The sequence below is a fragment of the Bos grunniens genome, chromosome 17 (genome assembly GCF_055505025.1).
Source record: "Bos grunniens cultivar Pamir isolate PY7600 chromosome 17, Bosgru_T2T1.0, whole genome shotgun sequence".
In the NCBI taxonomy this organism is placed as follows: domain Eukaryota; kingdom Metazoa; phylum Chordata; class Mammalia; order Artiodactyla; family Bovidae; genus Bos; species Bos grunniens.
The window spans coordinates 44,587,656-44,611,070 of record NC_141181.1 but is presented as its reverse complement, the minus strand read 5'-3'; the positions used below and the strand labels follow the sequence as shown (position 1 = coordinate 44,611,070).

Below are 23,415 nucleotides of genomic sequence, written 5' to 3'. Positions count from 1 at the left end.
TTCGCTCCAGTTAATTTGTCTCAAGACCCTCCCCTCAGGTGCACACACACCTGTCAGCCAAGATGGATCTCAAAGTGAAGTTTTCTGGGAAGAGCAAGACTCATTATGGTCTGGAATTTTCCCCTGACTTTTGACCCCAAGGAGTTTTTCTGCCTCGGTGTAGCGTCTCCCTTGTCCCAAAGAAGAGTTGGGGGGGTGGGTGTGCAGATTCCTTAATCCTTTACTCAAAACAGGGTTTGCACCTCTTTGTCCTTGCCATGGTTATTACCTTGACTGTTGCCGTGACTATTACCTTAAGGTGTTCACAAGAGACAAAGACTGGCTATTTACCCTGTTTCTCTTGTTACTTCCATTTTGGAGGGCAAGCAGGAGGCTGATTGTAAATTCAGCTGGAGCCCACCCATCTCTTGTCTCAGAAAATGCTAACAGTTATAAGTATCCAACCTGAAGCCTGCTTCTTCCTGCCCCGTGACAGGCAAACAGGAGGCCAGTTGTAAATGTCTAACCTGGAGCCCATCTATCTCCTACCTCAACTGGATTGAGATCATTAAATGAATCAATAACTCTTCATGTGCTATCTTCTTTTTCATCACTTTGTTTCTTACCTACCCTCTTCATTTTTAACACATTCAAAATTTGGTAAGGTAACTTCTCCTTTATGACTTCTGTTCAGAAATTTTCTGGCCATTAATGTACTTTCCCCCGTAATGATTACCTGAACACATTTTTTAAAATCCCTGATCCTCAAAAGACTTTAAGCTCATCTGGATAGGGCCTCCTAAGAACCCCTGTTTCACCCTAAATCCCTCTCTTCCATCCAGGGAATTACCTTCATCCCCAGAGTCTCCCTGAAGGAGTTCCTGCCCCACCCTCACTGCCCCAGGATGCCTTCTAGAAAGCCCCAGGGTAAGTACCTCTGGTGGGTAGGGTGGAGGTATCAGATTTGTTGAATGTCTGTCTGCATATTGGGTGCTTGTAGCTGTTGGAGAGTAGTTCTTTGGCCCCTCCTTGGGTTCACAGAATTCCAGGGAGCAGGCCGTCTGGGGAACACCCTGGGAAAGCAATGCTGGACAGAAGAAGAGGGGATACCTTACATCCCAGGCAGAATGCTGTGAAAGACAGAGGAAGTGTAAGCAAGAGCTTCAAAGAGTGACTCAGCTGCCCTTCTTTTCTTGGAAGAAGGCAGGTGGTAGATGGGGGCGGGGAACGGGAAGACCCTCCCCACACACTGACTCAGAGGCAGTTGAGGCTGCCAGCCCTGCTAGAGGATTAGACCCTGTTCTCCTTCAAGCTCGGATGAGTTGCACTCCAGCTACAGGTCTTTCAAGGGAACAAAGCTGTACAGCCCCCTTCTCTGGGTCCTGTGCAGGGCCTCTGTGGCACATCTCCTTCATCACCCTGGGTGCCAGCATCACCACTCCGGGCCATGACCAGCATGTGGGTGCCCCACACTCCCTGAAGTCTGGATCTGTAAGGCCTAGGCTGGAGAACTTTACTGTCCAAATAAGGCCTGCACCGGGGGGAGGCAAGTGAGGAACCAAACAACTCAGTCATCAAGATAAATAGTATTTTAACACAGTATTTTTATTTTTTATTTATTTATTTTTTAAAAATATAAATTTATTTATTTTAATTAGAGGCTAATTACTTTACAATATTGTATTGGTATTGCCATACATCAACATGAATCCGCCATGGGTGTACACATGTTTCCCATCCTGAACCCCCCTCCCACCTCCCTCCCCATACCATCCCTCTGGGTGATTCCAGTGCACCAGCCCCGAGCATCCTGTATCATGCATTGAACCTGGACTGGCGATTCATTTCACATATGATATACATGTTTCAATGCCATTCTCCCAAATCATCCCACCCTTGCCCTCTCCCACAGAGTCCAAAAGACTGTTCTATACATCTGTGTCTCTTTTGCTGTCTCACATACAGGGTTATTGTTACCATCTTTCTAAATTCCATATACATGCATTAGTATACTGTATTGGTGTTTTTCTTTCTGGCTTACTTCACTCTGTATAATAGGCTCCAGTTTCATCCACGTCATTAGAACTGATTCAAATGTATTTTTTTAATGGCTGAGTAATACTCCATTGTGTATATGTACCACAGCTGTCTTATCCATTCGTCTGCTGATGGACATCTAGGTTGCTTCCATGTCCTGGCTATTAGAAACAGTGCTGTGATGAACATTGGGGTACATGTGTCTCTTTCAATTCTGGTTTCCTTGGTGTGTATGCCCAGCAGTGGGATTGCTGGGTCATAAGGCAGTTCTATTTCCAGCTTTTTAAGGAATCTCCACACTGTTCTCCATAGTGGCTGTATTAGTTTGCATTCTCACCAACAGTGTAAGAGGGTTCCCTTTTCTCCACACCCTCTCCAGCATTTATTGCTTGTAGACTTTTGGATCGCAGCCATGCCGACTGGTATGAAATGGTACCTCATTGTGGTTTTGATTTGCATTTAAAAAACACATTTTTTTTTTTTTTTTTGCCAGAGAATTTACAATTAACACACACAAAAAATTTGAAGACGAGATGAGTACTACTGATTTTTGCTTTTGCTTCATGCTCAGAGGTGGCTGGGCAGTGGTGCTGTGCCCAAATAAGACCCACTTGACCTGGTGCAACCCTTCTCTCCTGCTGGTGTTCAGTAAGGGACGAGGTGGGGACAGGGTCTTGGAGCCCAGAGACTGTTTACTGAGCATATGTGACTCTGTGAGGTGGGTATTTTGCCCTCATTTTCAAATGACAAGATACCCATCAGAAGGTTAAGTCACTGGTCTACAGTCACAGAACTGGCAGAGGGTGGATTTGAGGTGTGTGGTTGTCCTGTCACCTGGAAGCACCCTGAACTGGAGGGTGGGAGAGGAGGAGGGGAGTCCTGTGTAAACTGCATCCTCATCACTCAGGCCACTTTCCCGATGCTGGTCACGCTCCAGGTCCACTGTGGACACTGACGTCACAGACGAAAGAGTGTCCCTGTGTTTGAGGAACCCATCTTCTCCGGAGTTGCTGATTCCTTACTCTGTGCAGAGCGTGAAAAAAATCAATCGGTTTATCTATTTTTATTGTTTAAAAAAAGCCTAGATATTTAACCAAAAATGTTTTAGATTAACATAATATTACATGTGAAAAGTTGAACAGACATACAAGTCCAAGAAAATGAAAGCACATTGTGAATGTTCTTGATGTTTTGATTCTCTATCTTTACAATTTATATAAAGTGCACGAATCTTTAGGGCTTACCTGATTTCTTCATGTGCAGGTACTGTGTCCTCACCACTTACAGCATGCTTGAAGGCTCTCTCATGCCCATGTCCAGTCATTATCCCCCATGGTAACCACCCTTGATTTAAGTCACCAAACATTAACTTTTCCTGTTTTTGCACTTGACCTGCCTTCTCAAAAGCTACAAGTTTCCCCCACCATAAGCTTCTAGAAGGTCTAATTTTCCCCTTCACATTTAGGTGTACAATTCACCTAGAAATAATTTTAACTTATGGTGTGAGGTATGAGGGGGGGGGCAGTGTCAGTTCCCTCCAGAGGATATCCAATTGGCCTACCTGATTTATTGCACAGTGTTTCCACTGCCACACTGCAGTGTCACTTTTTGTCTGAGATCAGATGATGGCACATGTGGGGGTCTGCTAATGGGTTCTCTGGTCTGTTGCTCCATTGGTCTGTTTGTCTACCTTTACACAAAACTATACTATTATAACAATCACTAAGTCAATGTTCAGTGTGTATCCTTCAATTTTCTTCCTCTTTGTGTTTGCTATGCTTCACCCTTTGCATTTTCACATGGATTTCAGAATCAGCTTGTTAATTTTGACAAAAATGCATCTACTAGGACTGTGAGATAGCACTGAATTTATAAATTTGGGCAATGCTTGAAAGCAATTTGAGTCTTCCAATCCACAAATACAAAATAGATCTTACTTGTTTAATTTCAAACCTTTATTTAGATTTATTTCTAATCATTTAATATTTTTGATGCTGTTGTCCATGATTCTTTTAGTTCCATTATCTAATTGTTTTGTAATATATAGAAATACAGTTGACTTTTGCGTATTGACATTCTACCTAGCAACTCTGCTAAATTCACTTAAATATGTAAGTTTTATTTGTAGACTTTTTTGGATTTTCTAAGTACATAAACATATTGTGTAGGAATGACTTATTTTTCTTTCTTTCCAACCTTATTTTTAAAAAAACATATTGTATGGGTTAGGACAAAAATATTTACGATGTTAAATTAAAGAGGTAATAGTTATAATTTTATTTATTGTATGCAGGGAGAGAGCATTAAATACTTCACTTGAAATGAAATCATGATGTTTGTGCAACATGACATGTCTATGATAGATTTCTTTTGTGGATATATATGCTTTGTCAGATTAAGGAAGTACCTGTGTATTACTAGTTTTAAGAGGTTTTGCTATAAATGCTTGTTTAATTTTGGCAGCTGTCTTCTGCACCTCTTGAGTTGGTTTTTCTCTTATTCTGTAACTGTTAGATCACAGTGGGTTTTGTTTGTTTTTTAACCATACTTGATCATGATGTAGTTTTTACATATCATTAGATTCCATCTAATTCACTTTTTAGGATTTTTGCATCTCTCTTCATGAGAAATAAATGTCTACATTTTCATTTTTTTCCCCTAATGTGTCTGTTGGATTTTGGCACCAAAGTTACGCAGGTCCCGTAAAAAGTATCAGGAAGCATTCTCTCACTTTTTCTATTACCTGGAAATTTTTATAGAACTGGAATTATTTCTTCTTTAAATCAGAAGAATTTACTAGTGAAGTCAGCTAGGCTTCAATCTCTTTGTGGAAAGGTTTTAGATTTTGGATTCAATGTCTTCAATAGATTTAGTACTATTTTTTAATTTCTTTTGCTCATTTTATTAATGTTGGGATTTCTAAGGAATTTGTCCTTATCATCTAAACTATCAAATATGTTTGCCTATTGCATAACCTTCTAATACATTTATTTTCTTTCATATAAAATCTTGTTGTGATATCCCTTTTCATACTGGTTACTGGCAAGGTATTTTTTTCCTCTTTCTTGATCAGAAGTGAATTAATCAAAGAATCAACTTTCTGTGGTACTTTCTCTCTTGTACGTATGGTTCCTGTTTAATCAATGTCTGATCTTCCTTATTGCCTTCCTACTATGTTCTCTGAGTTTGCTTTTCTTTTGTGACTTCCTAAAATAGAAGGCTAGATAATTAGTTTTCAACCTTTTTCTTAATAAAGTTATGCATTTTCCTTCAAACATGTTTTAGCATTGTATTTTACCATCATCTGTGTAAAAATATTTCCTAATTTCTGAAATTTCTCAATCTAAAAATACTGCTTTTGTAATTAAGAAATACCTGAGAGGAAAATACTTTGAGACAAGTATTTGTTCCTCGTAACATTTTTGTTTACAAGTTTTAGCGTTCATTAATTTCTGCCTGAAACAATCCTTACTATAGTGGCTGCCTAATGACAATCTTCCAACTTCATCATTTCTTCTGTATATCATGGGAATTCTACCATCATAAATGGTTTCTCTCCTGCCCTTCCCTGTTATTTCAGTGCAACCTATTTATCTTTACTATTTTTTTTCCTGTGTTGCATTATTTTCTTTCAAGTAATTTCTTTTGTAATTTAGGCTTCATATTTTTGTTCCAGTTGTTACTTTTATATCATCTTCCAGTGCTCTGAATCTCACGTTTCTCTACCTTTTATTATCAGCAGCCTAAGAATTAAAGAGGTATCCTTTGATTTCCTATTAATGGAAGTATCTTATTTCCCCCAACCCTCTCTTTCCTCTTTCTATGCTTACTCATGTTTTTACTTTACCAGAATATATTTTTGTATAGTATTCTTCCATCTGCTCAACCCTCATTTTAGTCTTAGATGTGAAATTAAATATTTTAAATGCTCACCATCAATCCTTTAACTGGATGAAGCTCAACCTCTAGTATACTCCTCAGAAAATTGGTTTTTGTATATGGTATAAGTATAGACCAAGATACATATACATTTTTCTCAAATAGATGTGCAAGTGATTCAGCACCATTTTTTTAAAGACTATCCTTTTTCCAATGAACTGTTTTTGTAATTTTGACAAAAATCAGTTCACTGTGTAGTGGGTAGTTTTATTCAGGACTCTCTTCTGTTTTACTAATCGATATGTCTGTCCTTTCAGAAGTCCATACTGTTATAGCTACTGTAACTTTATGATAGGCCTGGAAATAAAATAGTGTATATTTTGGACTGTTTTTCCTGTTCAAAACTGTGAGTATTCTAGTTCCTTTGCTATTTCACATATGTTTCAGGATGTTTGTCAGTTTTCACAGAAGATCTTCCTGGGAATTTGATAGGAAAGGGATTGAATCTAAAAATTAGTGTGGAGAACACTGACACTTTAACAACATTGACTCCTTCAGTCCATTAACAGGGCACATCCTTTCAGTATCTAGGTCATTGTTACTCCGCCGGGGACCAGCCTCGGCTGATCCAGGGTATTCGAAGGAGAGACGGCGTAGGCGAAGATCAGGAAACAATTGCTTAATTAAATGTTAATTAAGGATATAAAGAGTAATAGAATGAGGATAGCTCAGTAAAATTCAGTGAAGAAAAGAGGCTGAAATAAGGATAGCTCAGTGAGGAAATTCAGTGGAGAAAAGAGGCTGAATATTTCAGCCAGAAGGTAAGAGAAAGAACGACATGGGGAGACCAAGTTTCGGTGAGCAAGGCCCGCACTTTATTTTCCAAAGTAGTTTTTATACCTTAAGTTATGCATAGAGGATAATGGGGGAAGGGATAGAGTCAGGCAGCAAGCCAGGCTTTCTTCCTGCAAACTTATCATATGCAAAAGCTTAGGTGATTTGCATCATCTTCTGGCCCGGAGGCCTGTTAACATTTTAAGACCCTTTCTTCAGAAAACTTATTTTTCTCTAAAGGTGATTGGTCAGGAGCCACCCTCCAAAAGCATTAGATAAAGTTGCATTCCTACAGAGCAAAGGTGTGGTGGGCTATAACAAGAAAAAGAATTAACAGGTTACAAACATTAAAGCTACTACTTACACCAATTATATTAATCAATACACTGCCAGGGACACAGCAGGTAAGGGATATGGAAACTTAGCAGCAAACATTGGCCCAACAAGTGAAAATCCCTCACCAATACAATTTCTAATCAATCTTTTAACTACTCAAAAGAATCTGTGTTTAGACAGTTTAGAACATCTCCTGCCTCTCACAGTTGGGAGGCTCTGAACAATCACATGTGGCCGGAAAAACCTATTCAGGCAGGCTAGAGGATTTCCAAAGGAGTTTGTAGGTTAAACACTGTCACACCCAGGAATTGTTAACTGGAACTGTAAGCTAACTCTTTTTTCAGAGAGGTAGTGGGGGACAGCCCCCCGTAAAGTCAGAGGTGTAGGTGAAGGCACAAAGCAGAAAGTAGGCAGACTCTGGTTTTGGGGGTATATGCTCGAGAATTTCCAGGGGGACTCCTGAGGCTCGATCCCGCCTTTGCATATGCCGAGCCTCCTTCCTCATGACCTTTGTCATGGGCGGAGTTCCTCACTGGCTCCCAGCAGTGATAGAATTCCAGTTGAGCTATTCCAGATCTGAAAGATGATGCTGTGGAAAGTGCTGCACTCAGTATGCAATATGCACTCAATATGCAATATGCCGGCTCCCGGCATTACTCCCCTCTTCATTGCTGTTCTCAGCATTTCACTTGACTTACATTTAATTATTCCATGTTTTCTGGTCCTGTCGTAAATAGTGGTGCATTTAACTCAAATTTCCCATTGTATATTCCAAGTATGTAAAAACAGAACTGAGTTTTGAATGTTGATTTTATTATTTTTTTAATTTCTATTTTTTAATATAAATTTATTTTAATTGGAGGCTACTTTACAATATTGTATTGGTTTTGCCATACTTCAACTGAATGTTGATTTTATATTTTGCTATCTTGCTTAATTGACTTGTTATGGTGGATTTTTTTTGGTAAAGTTTTAAAAGGAGTTTTCTTGAAGACAGTCATGCTGTCTTTCAGTATGGTTGTTATTCTTTCTTTCTAATATCTACCCTTTTTTCTTTCTTGCCTAATGCAATCAGCTAAGTCTTCTAGTACAATGTTGAAACAGAGTGGTGAGAGTGGATATAGTTTACTTGCTCTCAATTTTAGGGGAAGCTGTTTATTTTCACCCTTACATGAACTACAGACATTTTCCAGATGTGCTTCATTAGTTTGAGGAAGCAACTTCTTATTCCTGATTCGCTGGTGTTGTTGTTGTTTTTTTAACATTACACATGAGGTTTCTATTTAATTTTTTTGGGCTGCATTGAGTCTTTGTTGCTTTGTGCCGCCTCTCTCTAGTTGCAGTGAGTGGGGGTACTCTTCACTGTGGTGTGAGGGCTTCTCATTGCAGTGATTTCTCTTGTTGTGGAGTACAAGCTCTAGGCACATGGGCTTCAGTAGTTGCAGCATGGGGGCTCAGTAGTTGCAGCTCACAGGCTCTAGACCATGGGCTCAATAGTTGTGCTGCACAGGCTCATTTGCTCTACAGCATGTGGAATCTTCCTGGATCAGGGATTAAACCCGTGTCTCCTGCACTAACAGGCAGATTCTCATCCACTGCACCACTAAGGAAGTCCTGCTGAGGTGTTTTTTTTTTTGTTTATTTTTTTAATGGGTGCTGTGGAACTTGAACAGATGCTTTTACTACACCTATTGATGTGATCATGCGATTTTTTGTAGTTATTCCAGTATGAATTAGTGATCGAATTCTGAAATTGAATCAGCTTCCTATTCCCAAGATAAACTCCAGTTTATCTTGTATTACCCTTTACATATTTCAGGAGTAAATTAACTAATGTTGAAGATTTTTACATCTGTGTTCATAAAGAACATTTGTAGAATCTTTCATTAAAAAATCAGAGTAATGCTAATTTCATAAAATGAGTTAATATTTATTTGTCATCTATTTTCTGAAAGAGTTTGTATAGAATTGGAATTACTTCTATCTTAAATGTTTGATAGCAATGACCAGTGAAATGACCTGAGCTTGGATATTTTTTTGTTCAGTTCAATCGCTAAGTCGTGTTCGACTCTTTGCGACCCCATGAATCACAGCATGCCAGGCCTCCCTGTCCATCACCAACTCCCGGAGTCTACTCAAACTCAAATCCATCCAGTTGGTGATGCCATCCAGCCATCTCATCCTCTGTCGTCCCCTTTTCCTCCTGCCCCCAATCCCTCCCAGCATCAGGGTCTTTTCCAATGAGTTAACTCTTCACATGAGGTGGCCAAAGTATTGGAATTTAAGCTTTAGCATCAGTCCTTCCAAGGACAGAACACCAAGGACTGATCTCCTTTAGGATGGACTGGGTGGGCCTCCTTGCAGTCCAAGGGACTCTCAAGAGTCTTCTCCAACACCACAGTTCAAAAGCATCAATTCTTTGGCGCTCAGCTTTCTTCACAGTCCAACTCTCACATCCATACATGACCACTGGAAAGACCATAGCCTTGACTAGACGGACCTTTGATGGCAAAGTAATGTCTCTGCTTTTTAATATGCTATCTAGGTTGGTCATAACTTTCTTCCAAGGATTCATTACTACTTCCAAGGAGTAAGTGTCTTTTAATTTCATGGCTACAGTCACCATCTGCAGTGATTTTGGAGCCCCAAAAAATAAAGTCTGACACTGTTTCTCCATCGATTTCCCATGAAGTGATGGGACCAGATACCATGATCTTAGTTTTCTGAATGTTGAGCTTTAAGCCCACTTTTTCACTCTCCTCTTTCACTTTCATCAAGAGGCTTTTTAGTTCCTCTTCACTTTCTGCCATAAGGGTGGTGTCATCTGCATATCTGAGGTTATTGATATTTCTCCCAGCAATCTTGATTCCAGCTTGTTGCTCCTTCCAGCACAGCGTTTCTCATGATGTACTCTACATAGAAGTTAAATAAGGAGGGTGAGAATATACAGCCTTGACGTACTCCTTTCCCTATTTGGAACCAGTCTGTTGTTCCATGTCCAGTTCTAACTGTTGCTTCTTGACCTGCATATAGGTTTCTCAAGAGGCAGGTCAGGTGGTCTGGTATTCCCATCTCTTTCAGAATTTTCCACAGTTTATTGTGATCCACACAGTCAAAGGCTTTGGCATAGTCAATAAAGCAGAAATAGATGTTTTTCTGGAACTCTCTTGCTTTTCCACGATCCAGCAGATGTTGGCAATTTGATCTTTGGTTCCGCTGCCTTTTCTAAAACCAGCTTGAATATCTGGAAGTTCACAGTTCACATATTGCTGAAGCCTGGCTTGGAGAATTTTAAGCATTACTTTACTAGCGTGTGAGATGAGTGCAATTGTGTGGTCATTTGAGTATTCCTTGGCATTGCCTTTCTTTGGGATTGGAATGAAAACTGACCTTTTCCAGTCCTGTGGCCACTGCTGAGTTTTCCAAATTTGCTGGCATATTGAATGCAGCACTTTCCCAGCATCATCTTTCAGGATTTGAAATAGCTCAACTGGAATTCCATCACCTCCACTAGCTTTGTTCATTGTGATGCTTTCTAAGGCCCACTTGACTTCATATTTCAGGATGTCTGGCTCTAGGTGAGTGATCACACCATCGTGATTATCTTGGTCATGAAGATCTTTTTTGTACATTTCTTCTGTGTATTCTTGCCACCTCTTCTTAATATCTTCTGCTTCTGTTAGGTCCATACCATTTCTGTCCTTTATCGAGCCCATCTTTGCATGAAATGTTCCCTTGGTATCTCTAATTTTCTTGAAGAGATCTCTAGTGTTTCTCATTCTGTTGTTTTCCTCTATTTCTGTGCAGTGATCACTGAGGAAGGCTTTCTTATCTCTCCTTGCTATTCTTTGGAACTCTGAATTCAGATGCTTATATATTTCCTTTTCTCCTTTGCTTTTCACTTCTCTTCTTTTCACAGCTATTTGTAAGGCCTCCTTAGACAGCCATTTTGCTTTTTTGCATTTCTTTTCCATGGGGATGGTCTTGGTCCCTGTCTGCTGTGCAATGTCACGAACCTCTGTCCATAGTTCATCAGGCACTCTATCAGATCTAGTCCCTTAAATCTATTTCTCACTTCCACTGTATAATCATAAGGGATTTGATTTAGGTCATACCTGAATGGTCTAATGGTTTCCCCTACTTTCTTCAATTTAAGTCTGAATTTGGCAATAGGGAGTTCATGATCTGAGCCACAGTCAGCCCCCAGTCTTGTTTTTGCTGACTGTATAGATCTTCTCCATCTTTGGCTGCAAAGAATATAATCAATCTGATTTCGGTGTTGACCATCTGGTGATGTCCCTGTGTAGAGTCTTCTCTTGTGTTGTTGGAAGAGGGTGTTTGCTATGACCAGTGTGTTCTCTTGGCAAAAGTCTGTTAGCCTTTGCCCTGATTCATTCTGTACTCCAAGGCCAAATTTGCCTGTTACTCCAGTTGTTTCTTGACTTCCTACTTTTGCATTCCAGTCCCCTATAATGAAAAGGACATCTTTTTTTGGGTGTTAGTTCTAAAAGGTCTTGTAGGTCTTCATAGAACCATTCAACTTCAGCTTCTTCAGTGTTACTGGTTGGAGCATAGGCTTGGATTACTGTGATATTGAATTGTTTGCTTTGGAAATGAACAGAGATCATTCTGTCGTTTTTGAGATTGCATCCAAGTACTGCATTTTGGACTCTTTTGACCATGATGGCTACTGCATTTCCTCTAAGGGATTCCTGCCCACAGTAGTAGATATAATGGTCATGAGTTAAATTCACCCATTCCAGTCCATTTTAGTTCACTGATTCCTAGAATGTCGACGTTCACTCTTGCCATCTGTTTAACCACTTCCAACTTGCCTTGTTTCATGGACCTAATATTCCAGGTTCCTATGCAATATGGCTCTTTACAGCATCAGACCTTGCTTCTATCACCAGTTACATCCACAACTGGGTATTGTTTTTGCTTTGGCTCCACCCCTTCATTCTTTCTGGAGTTATTTCTCCACTAATCTCCAGTAAGCATTTTGGGCACCTACTGGCTTGGGGAGTTCCTCTTTCAGTATCCTATCATTTTGCCTTTTCATACTGTTCATGGGGTTCTCAAGGCAAGAATACTGAAGTGGTTTGCCATTCCCTTCTCCAGTGGACCACATTCTGTCAGACCTCTCTACCATGACCCATCTGTCTTGGGTGGCCCCACACGGTATGGCTTAGTTTCATTGAGTTAGACAGGCTGTGGTCTGCGTGATCAGATTGGCTAGTTTTCTGTGATTATGGTTTCAGTGTGTCTGCCCTCTGATGCCCTCTGGCAACACCTACCATCTTACTTGGGTTTCTCTTACCTTGGACGTGGGGTATCTCTTCACAGCTGCTCCAGCAAATCACAGCCGCTGCTCCTTATCTTGGATGAGGGGTTATCTCCTCACAGCCACCCATCCTGACCTTGAATGTGGAGTAGCTCCTCTCGGCCCTCCTGTGCCCGCGCAGCTGCCACTCCTTGGACGTGGCATTGATCCTTTTTTTTGTTGGGGGATTTTAAACTGAATTTAATTTCTTTAATTAATGTAGCACTATTTGGATTACCTTTATTGGTAGTTTCTACCTTTCAAAAATTTAGTCCATTTCACCTGTTGTCAGATTTGTGTTTTGCATTGTTTATTCCCTTCCTTTTTTCCCCATTTGTTTGTTTGTTCTATTGGTCTCTGGTCTTATCCTTACTATTTCATTCCTATTTACCCTGGGATCTACTAGTTTTTTTTCTTGTTTCTTATGGTGGGATTTATTGATGTGAGATCCTTATTCTTTTTTAATGTGAGCATTTAGTGATATTCTCTCTATGCACTGCTTTATCTGCATCTCAAAAAAAAAAGAAGTCAATGTTGTATTTTAACTTGTGTATGTTTATTTTCCATATTTTTCTTGAAATATCTAGGACTGGAATTGTGTTCATTTCCAAGTGTTTGGGGATTTTCCTGTTCTTTTTGCAATTGGTTTCTTGTAAAGCTGCATTACAGTCTGAAGACATCTTGTATGATTTCAATTATTTGAAAAATTTTATAATTAATGTCCCAGGATATAGTCTGTATTGATTAATGCTTCATGTGCAATTGAAAAGAATGTGTGTTCTGCTGTCAGATGTTTTAGATGTGCCTACCAAGTTTAGTTCGTGATGGCATTACCCAGTGCTTCCACAGTCTTGTTTGTTTTTGGTCTCCAAATTATGCTGCTGCTGCTAAGTTGCTTCAGTCGTGTGCGACTCTGTGCGACCCCAGAGATGGCAGCCCACCAGGCTCCCCTGTCCCTGGGATTCTCCAGGCAAGAACACTGGAGTGGGTTGCCATTTCCTTCTCAACCAAGTTATGCTACTGAGAAATAAATGTTGAAGTGTCCAACTAAACTGGTAAGAGTATATAAAGCTTTGTTTTTGCATGATTTTGATGCTTTAAGTGCCTGCACATGTAGAATCATCTTTTTGGTAAAATTATATTTTTCATTAGATAAGGTATTTATATATTCCTGATAATTTCCTTTGCCCTGAATATATGTTTATTCTGCTCTGAATATATATTCATTTCCAGAAAAGGGTGTCAGCTTTTAGACTGGGAAATAGGGTAAAGATGACTCAATCTGATCTGTATTTCAACTAAGGTTTGTTGAAGCTTTTGGTTGATTCACTGCAAAACTGCCTTCAGATATTTTGAGGGCAGGTCAATCTGAGCACAGAGATGTAGAGGTCTGCTTGTGCTTACAGTCAAACTGACAGCTTTCATAGCTGTACAAAACATCTTGCCTTAAAGCCTGTAGTTTAAGTATTTATCTATAGTTTATTTTGGTTTTTCTAAATAGACAACCACATCTCCACACAATTGGATTTTTGTTTCTACCCCAAACCCCAATTCCTTACAATTTTTTGTTCTCACATATTGACTAGAACTGCCATTAGATTGCTCAATAAAATTGATGAGCATGCTTTAAATGTTCTTAATTTAAAGGTATACTGTTTAAATTACTGTTTTATCATAAAGTATGACATTTTTCAGTTTTGGGAACATACTACTTGCAAAGGATTTAACTTCTATCTCTAACTTAATAATAATTTAAAATCACCTATGGGAATTATAGCCCATCAACTGATTTATCTACACACACTGAGATACTACTCATGGCTTCCCCCCCACCTAGTGATTAATTTTACAAAAAGATTTTTAAATATTAAATCTTCCAAGCATCCTAATAAGTTTTAATTCGGATCAGATTCAGGTGCACATAACAGAACCAAGTCTCCTCCCAAAAACAACAAAAAAAAGACTTGGACAAGACAGTTCATCTCTCTTTTGTGTAAAAAGATGCCCAGACTTGGTAGTCTAGGGGTGGTATAGCAGCTCCATCATTATCAGAGAGCCACATCACTCTTCTCTCTCTACTACACTCAAGCAGATGGCTTCCATCCTCAAGAGGAATTCAGGTTCTAGGATGGCTGCTGAGTCTCCCACCATCTGGCATACTGCATATTAAAAAGAAAAGATTAAAGGACACTAGGGGGCTTGGAGAAGGCAATGGCACCCCACTCCAGTACTCTTGCCTGGAAAATCCCATGGACAGAGGAGCCTGGTAGGCCACAATCCATGGGGTTGCTGAGGGTCGGACATGACTGAGTGGCTTCACTTTCACTTTTCACTTTCATGCAATAGAGAAGGAAATGGCAACCCACTCCAGTGTTCTTGCCTGGAGAATCCCAGGGATGGGGGAGCCTGGTGGGCTGCCGTCTATGGGGTCGAACAGAGTCGGACACGACTGAAGTGACTTAGCAGCAGCAGCAGCAGCAGCAGGGGGTTTCCCTCACATGTTTTTCTTCAGAAAAACCTTACATTATTCCTCAGTAACTTCTATTTCCATTTCATTATTCAGAATTAGCAGCACGATTGCACTTAACTACAAAGAGGATGCAAAAATGTAGCTGGGCACATTAACATTATGAAAAATACAGTGATACTGTTGGTAATAAAATATTGGGTTCACTACTAACAGTCTGCTATACTAAATAATGTCATGACTTAACGAAATAAAAACTATACATTATTGGATCCATTTTTGCTGTAATTCCATTTAGGATTTTAAAATCTATTACATGTTCGCAAATGACTTTGTCATTTTCCCCCAAAATGTCTAATTCCTGTGCATACACTGTAAAACATGAGAATTATTGTTCCCTTAATGTTCCTGAAAAATATCAACTATTACTGAAAGTCTCAGATACATCTTTCTTTTCTGGGGCTAGGGCAGAGTTAGAGGAACTAGGTAGATTTTCAAGCCAGAGATTCAATTTTTAACTTTTTTTGCTTATAAAAATCTATTCATTTTTGCTCAGTTTCATTCGCCTGGAAAACTTTCCATTTAAGATCAAGCGCAATCCAGCAATATCCTTTCACACAGTACTTGACTTACATCTCCAACATTACATTGACATCTCTGGTGTCTACTGGAGGAGGCTGCATGTGAATGCATCACACAACACAGCACCTTTAGAATCTAATAGACCTTGGAGAGTGGGACACAGAATATGTTTATTCTTTATTATGTGCATGTATCTTCCTTGGAACATCAATGACAAAATACACATTCATGACATTTTCCAAGTTTAGGGGATAGACTATAGCAAATATCTGAAATTCTTTCCTTATGTAAGCTTTCTCTTCCTTTCTGTGAGTCATCATTCTTCACTCCAAGTTTCTACTTTGGATCCTGCATAAGGATTAGGGATTCAGAAATCAGTAACTATATCCTTCATGGAAGAAACAGTTTCTTTGGGTAAGCAATGGGATTCCACACTGAAGGGCACAAAGTAGTGGGTGTTTCAGAAGTATCTGCAGTTTTAAATCCTCGTATTCCTCCAAGATAGCCCTAAACTTATTTTCAGGGTTCTAGCTCTTTCCAGATTAATGCTAATACATAAAAGGTAATTGGTGAGGTTATTAAAAAAACTGATTTTGTAACTAAGCCACTGGTAGAATGACTTTTCACTGCTCTGAATCTACAGGTATACATGCACACTTCAGCAGCATCACTTAAAGGTATCATTTAAAAGTACTGAGAGGATACCAGATAGCTCAAATTAAGAGAGAAGCGAACTAGAATTAAGAAGTGACAACAACTAAAGCTATTCTGGGTAATCTATGTAGAAGGAACTAATTAATATTTGCAGCAAGATGTTACCTGAGAACAAAAGCTAAGTTTAATTTTCTGTACTAAAGAGTCCATTAAAAATTGAAATTCTGGACTATCTCAGCCAACTCCTGGTAGGGTACCCTGAATGACGATCTGATCATGTATACATTGCATACACTGTCAGTTCTCTTAAAGGAAATCAAGGTATTCTAATCAAAGAGGACAGGACAGATTCCAGATATGCAATCACATGAAGCGTGAGCTATACTGATTATATAACTGAAGAGAGAGCTTTCAGGTCCATTTACAGAGAGTACAAAACAATAGTAGAAGTTTTAAAGTACTGAAATGCATTTATATGCCATATTATTCTAGTAACAAGTTGTATTTTAAAGAAAGATGTTGCTATGCAGAGTATAAATCCCTGGGAAACAGTATTGCTATCTAGTTAATTTATTTATCAAATGTCGCATCCGTAAGAATATGTCAAAGTCCACAAAACACATTTTATAGTACAGAAAGGAAGAAAACACCTAAACATTGCTGCAGGGCTTCTGATGTGATCCTTATTATTATCATGATTACATTTACTCAGGTAAGAAAATCTTTATATTCTATAAAATGTCTATCATTGATAGTTGGATAGTTATTTTTTTACAAGCTTTCCCTAAGAGTTTAGAAGCATAATTTGAAGCATAATTTCCCCTAAACTTATAAGGGAAAATTTTTTTCCAGATGAATCAAAATAGTAAACCTTCCTGTAGAGGTTTAAAAAATATTCATAGATCTTCACTCATTCAAAATTTTACTTTTTTATTAGAAGCCTGTCATTTCTAGATGAAGAATTTCCCTAATTTTATACCATGGTTTCTCCAACATATTAGCTTCTGATGCCTGCAATACATTCAATTAACACTTTTTTCTCATTAAAATCCTAATTCCAATAAATTATGAATTTTAAAGGACTGTATTCTATATTCATTTGCATTATGGAATTAACTCTTTGCAGATGTTAGCATGTTAAGAAATGAGTTTCTGATATTCACTTCATTCATATTGTTCCTCAACTGCACAAATTAAAGACATGTTGTGAATTCCTGCTAAGAACTTTCAGAGGGTTCACTGAATTCATACAGTTCCTGTGTACATTTACTGATTTGTGTGTGTGTGTGTGTATAAAAAACAGCTTTCTGTGGATTCCTTTCCACATGCCATACATACATGGTGTACAATGATTCCAATTATAAAGTTTCTCCTCTGTATGAATTTTCTAGGAATTCCGGTGAATTCACTTTTGAGAAAAAGTTTCTGATATTTAACTCACCAATATGTTTCTCATCTGCATGAGTTCTCTGATGCATAATGAGTTGTGACTTCCAACAAAAGGCTTTCCCACATTCAGTGCATTTACAGGGTTTCTCTCCAGTATGAGTCCTCTGATGTGCACTGAGAATTGATTTCTGAGAGAAAGTTTTTCCGCATTCACTGCATTCATAGGGTTTCTCCCCTGAATGAGTCCTCTGATGTACAATGAGCTGAGACTTCCTAATGAAGGCTTTTTCACACTCATTGCATTCATAGGGCTTCTCTCTCATGTGCATTCTCTGATGTACAAGGAGCCGTAATTTCCCACTGAAGGATTTCTCACACTGACTGCATTTATAAGGGTTTTCCCCTGCATGAGTTCGCTCATGTACAATGAGTAGTGACTTCCAAATGAAGGCTTTCCCACATTTGTGACATTCATATGGTTTCTCTCCTGAATGAGTTCTCATGTGTATAATGAGATATGACTTGCTACTAAAGGCTTTCCCACACTCACTACACCCATAAGGTTTTTCCCCTGCATGAGTTCGCTGATGTGAGATAAGCTGGTCTTTCCTATTAAAGGCTTTCCCACAATCACTGCATTCATAGGGACTCTCACCTGTATGAATTCTCTGATGTACAATAAGTTGTGAGTTAAAACTGAAGGATTTTCCGCATTCACTGCATTCATGTGGTTTCTCCCCTGTGTGAGTCCTTGTATGTATGATGAGGTAGGACTTGCTCCTAAAAGCTTTCCCACATTCAATGCACCCATAGGGTTTCAATCCTGTGTGACTTCTCTGATGTACAATGAGCTGTGACTTCAAACTGAAGGCTTTCCCACACTGGTTACAACCATACGGTTTTATCCCAGTGTGTGCTCCCTGATGTACAATGAGCTGTGATTTAAAAGTAAAGGATTTCCCACATTCACTACAACCATATGGTTTTTCTCCTGTGTGGGTTCTCTGATGTACAATAAGGTTTGATTTTGTATTAAAGGCTTTCTGACATTCACTACATTCATAGGGCTTCTCTCCTGTATGAGTTCGCTGATGTATCACGAGCTGTGATTTCAAACCAAAAGTTTTCCCACAATCACTGCATTCATAGGGCTTCTCCCCTGCATGAGTTCTCTGGTGTGAAATGAGCTGGTATTTCCGACTGAAGGCTTTCCCACACTCACTGCATTCATAGGGATTCTCCCCTGTGTGAATTCTCTGATGTATAACAAGTTGTGAATTAAAACTGAAGGCTCTCCCACATTCACAGCATTCATGGAGTTTCTCTCCTGTGTGAGTTCTCTGATGTATAACGAGGTACGACTTGCTCCTAAAAGCTTTCCCACATTCATTGCATCCATAGGGTTTCACTCCTGTGTGACTTCTCTGATGTACAATGAGTTGTGACTTTAAACTGAAAGCTTTTCCACATTGATTACATCCATAGGGTTTGACACCACTGTGTGCTCCCTGATGTACAATGAGCTGTGACTTGAAAGTAAAAGCTTTCCCACATTCACTACAACTATAAGGTTTCTCTCCTGTGTGAGTTCTCTGATGTACCATGAGGTTAGACTTTGTATTAAAGGCTTTCTGACAATCACTGCATTCATAGGGTTTCTCTCCAGTATGAATTCTTTGATGTATAATGAGCTGTGATTTCAAACCAAAAGCTTTCCCACATTCATGACATCCATAGGGTTTCAGTCCTGAATGAGTTCTCTGGTGGGAAACAAGCTGGTCTCTCCTAGTGAAGACTTTCCCACATTCACAGCATTCATAGGGATTCTCCTGTGTGTGAATTCTCTGATGTAAAACAAGTTGTGAATTGAAACTAAAAGTTTTCAAATCACTACATTCATGTAGTTGCTCTCCTTTGTGAGTTCTCTGATGTGCAACGAGGTAGGACTTGTTGCTGAAGTCTTTCCCACATCCATCACACTTGTAGGGTTTTGCTTCTTCATGAGTTTCCTGATGCACCACAAAGTTCGACTTGCTGCTGAAGGCCTTCCCACAGGAATTGCATTCAAACGATTTTCCTCCCATATGCATTTGTTGGCAAATAAGCAGTGGCTTTCTGTTGGCAGTTTTTCCAGATTCATCACTTTCACAGTATTTTATGCCAATAACAGCTTGTTCATGTTTAGAAAGGAAGGATGATTCCCTCAATGCATGAATGTCATTAGGATTCTTTCCAGCGTAATTATTACTGAGACCTATATTACATTTCAAACTCTTCCCATTTGTGACACATTTATGAAGTCTCTGTCTTGAAGAAGCATTATTTGCAGTAATAAGACACAGTTTTCCAAAAGCAGTACAGGGATAGCCTTCTGCCATACTTCCCAGCTTGCCTTGATTTTCCTGATGCCATTCCACACAACCATCAATTTCCCAGACTTCGTCTAGAAATGAAAATACTCATATGTTATAAATAGTGACATGATCATAGTATAGCATAAAATTGCCTTAAAAATTCCATGTCATGAGGTTTTTCTTAGTTTCCGATATCAGTTCTGAATATAAATAAAATCTCAAATGTAAATGTACACAAACTCCTGGGCACCTGCAGAAACGAAACAAATCAAAACATGAAAATAGGCATAGAAATCTGATAATAAATACAGCTTTGAGTTTCAAAATTTTGTACAATAGCTTCTTTGGAAAGCACATGGAGGGACTTCCCTGGTGGCCCAGTGGTTAAGAATCAATCTTCCAATGCAGGGGATGCTGATTTGATTCCTGGTTGTGGAACTAAGATCCCACATACTGCAGGGCAACTAAGACTATGTGATCCAACTGAATGCCACAATGAAGATTCAGTGCAGCCAAAATTAAAAAAAAAGAAAGAGAAAGTACAAGGAAAAAAATGAGCAAAATTAAATTTTCATTCCTCAGAGCATGATACTGCCCTAAGTGGGAATTGATGTTTGGCAACATATATAATTCGGAGGTTTCTGTACAAATGAATAAGGATTCAGATTTAGGATGTAGAGAAACCTGGTATGATGATTAAGACCCTGTGACGTTGCTTCTTCAAAGCTGACTTTCTGTTGTGTTCTCTCAATGCCCTGCTCTGTCCTTCACCTTTGTCAGCATGTTACTCTGGTATATCTATTAATAGGTCAACTTTACCCATTCTCGCTTCTATTCAGCCTCCAAATATTTGTCATTGTGCATAAGAACTCAGACCTGTGTCTTGATCTTTATCTATTTTGTATTTTTGGAATTTGGTGGGGGGAGGGGGTAGTTAATGTTTAAACAGCATCTGTTCACCTTGCCTCTCTGTTTTTCATTCTCCTTAGAGGAAAAAAGTTTTGTCTCTTAGCTCTTTCTTATGGCATTTTCCTCCATGTTTTCTAAACAAGAGCCTATTCTGTTGTACTTGATTTTCTCCTAATCAGGGGGTAGGGTAGAGATTTAATTCCTTTCATCCTCCTCCCTTAATATTCCCCATGATATACACACTCTCTTCCCATACTTGCACCATCCTAATCAAGCTATTTCATATTTTTGCTTAAATCAGTCTTCAGGTTTTACATCTTCACAACCATGTAATTTCTATTCACAGGTAAATCATGCAGGTGTACCATGGTTGGTTTTCATTCATAAATCATTTTTTCTCTTGAGTTGTTTTACTTAGCTGCCAAGTTTTCTCTGTTTATCTTTCACAAATTTAGAATTTATCCACCACAGACTCTTCTTCACATGTCTAAATAAATATTCTTTTGATGCAGATCAGTTCAGACATGTCCAACTCTTTGCAACCCCATGAACTGCAGCACTGCAGGCTTCCCTGTCCATCACCAACTCCCAGAGCTTGTTCAAACTCATGTCTATCGAGTCAGTGATGCCATCCAACCATCTCATCCTGTCATCCCCTTCTCCTCCTGCCTTCAATCTTTCCCAGTATCAGAGTCTTCCAATGAGTCAGTTCTTCGCATTAGGTGGCCAAAATATTGGGAGTTGCAGCTTCAGCATCAGTCCTTCCAATGAATATTCAGGACTGATTTCCTTTAGGATTGACTGGTTTGATCTCCTTGTAGTCCAAGGGACTCTCAAGAGACTTCTCCAACAACACGGTTCAAAAGCATCAATTCTTTTGCACTCAGCTTTCTTTATAGTCCAACTCTCACATCCATACATGACTACTAAAAAAACCAGTAGTTTGGACTACTTTGACTAAATGGACCTTTGTGGGTAAAGTAAGTATCTCTGCTTTTTAATATGCTATCTAAATTTGTCACAGCTTTTCTCCAAAGGAGCAAGTGTCTTTTAATTTTATGGCTGCACTCACTATCTGCAGTGATTTTTAAGCCCCCCCAAAAATAAAGTCTGTCACTGTTTTCACTGTTTCCCCATCTATTTGCCATGAAGTAATGGGACTGGATGCCATGATCTTAGTTTTTTGAATGTTGAGTTTTAAGCCAACTTTTTCACTCTCCTCTTTCATCAAGAGGCGTTTTAGTTCCTCTTCACTTTCTGCCATAAGGGTGGTGTCATTTACGAATCTGAGGTTATTGATATTTCTCCCAGAAATCTTGATTCCAGCTTGTGCTTAATCCAGCCTGGCATTTTGCATGATGTACTCTGTGTATAAGTTAAATAAGCAGCATGAAAATATACAGCCTTGATGTACTCCTTTCCCAATTTGGAACCAGTCCGTTGTTCCATGTCCAGTTCTAACTATTGCTTCTTGACTTGCATACAGATTTCTCAGGAGGCAGGTCAGGTGGTCTGGTATTCCCATCTCTTTAAGAATTTTTCAGTTTGTTCTGATCCACACAGTCAAAGGCTTTGGCATAGTCAATAAAGCAGGAGTAGATGTTTTTCTGGAACTCTCTTGCTTTTTCAATGATCCAATGGATTTGGCAATTTGATTTCTGGTTCCTCTGCCTTTTCTAAATCCAGCTTGAACATCTGGAAGTTCATGGTTCATGTACTGCTGAAGCCTGGCTTGGAGAATTTGGAGCATTATTTTATTAGGGTTTGAGATGAATGTGGATAATTTTAATTAGAGATCACCAGACTGTGAAAAACTACTACCAGCTCTGATTAGAAACAAGGATCTAGACTTGTACTAATATAGTGTAAGAGTGAAAAGAGGGGTGGATAGAGTATTTTTGAAGATGGATGGGTGGAAAGAAGGGTGTGACTGGATGCTTCCTCACCAAAAAGGAAGGTGAAGGTGGACGCTTCTGCCTAGCTGACAGTTCTGCTGCCCTTCTCCTGGCTGGCAGAAACCTGATTTTATGTTCTACCTCCATCCTTTAGGCCATGTGCTTCAGGTAGGAAACTGGAGACCCATCTCCATACCCGCTGCCGAAGGGGAAGCATGATTTATCTGAGCCAACAGTGATGGCTTGCCATTTCCCTTGCCAGTCTTTTTTACACAGGGTATGTGATAAAAATCTAGCCTACTGAACATGGTTAAGTCTGCTGGGGTTTCCTGAAATAGATTTTAATGTCTGATAAAAAGGAACAGTCTTTATTCCACTGGTCACTGGTACATTTGCAGGTATTGTCTGGAACTGTCATAGCCATCTGATGACTACGAGGGAGGAAATTTGAGGAAAATACATAATTAGAATGGCAAGGAAGGGGTAGACCTGTGGCAGTTTAATGAGTCAATCACTTAGTCATCCTTAGAGCTGGCCCATTTTAGGACATTTTGTAATATGTGATAATGAATCACTTCATCTTATAGGTGGATTTAAGGTTAATTAAAAATTGCAGCTGAAACAATTCTAATATTAGGAAGATTAACTTTATTTAGAAAGGGTGTGAAAGTCACATGAGGTGAGATAAAGAGATAAAGCTGCTTAAATGCATAATGAAATGAGTCTACTACCTCAGAAAAAAAAGAAGGAAGCTGAGAATACCAGAGAAGAAATAAT

The 23,415-nt window shown here is 39.1% G+C and overlaps 1 protein-coding gene across 12 annotated transcripts in view; it reads right to left on the bottom strand.

Moving 5' to 3' along the window:
* Positions 1-2,027: 2,027 nt before the first annotated feature.
* The window catches only part of ZNF268 (zinc finger protein 268), a 48,300-nt gene continuing 26,912 nt past the window's right edge, over positions 2,028-23,415 (bottom strand). For 5 of the 12 annotated variants that reach the window (XM_086347020.1, XM_086347015.1, XM_086347019.1 and 2 more), the window contains one exon: positions 15,596-19,923. In XM_086347020.1, coding sequence (XP_086203146.1) covers positions 17,450-19,923 — 2,474 coding nt within the window. In that variant the 3' untranslated portion in view covers positions 15,596-17,449. Of the gene's footprint in view, positions 3,040-15,595; positions 20,085-23,415 lie in introns of those variants that run through there. The other 7 variants (XM_086347022.1, XM_086347024.1, XM_086347023.1 and 4 more) reach the window with 4 other exon arrangements.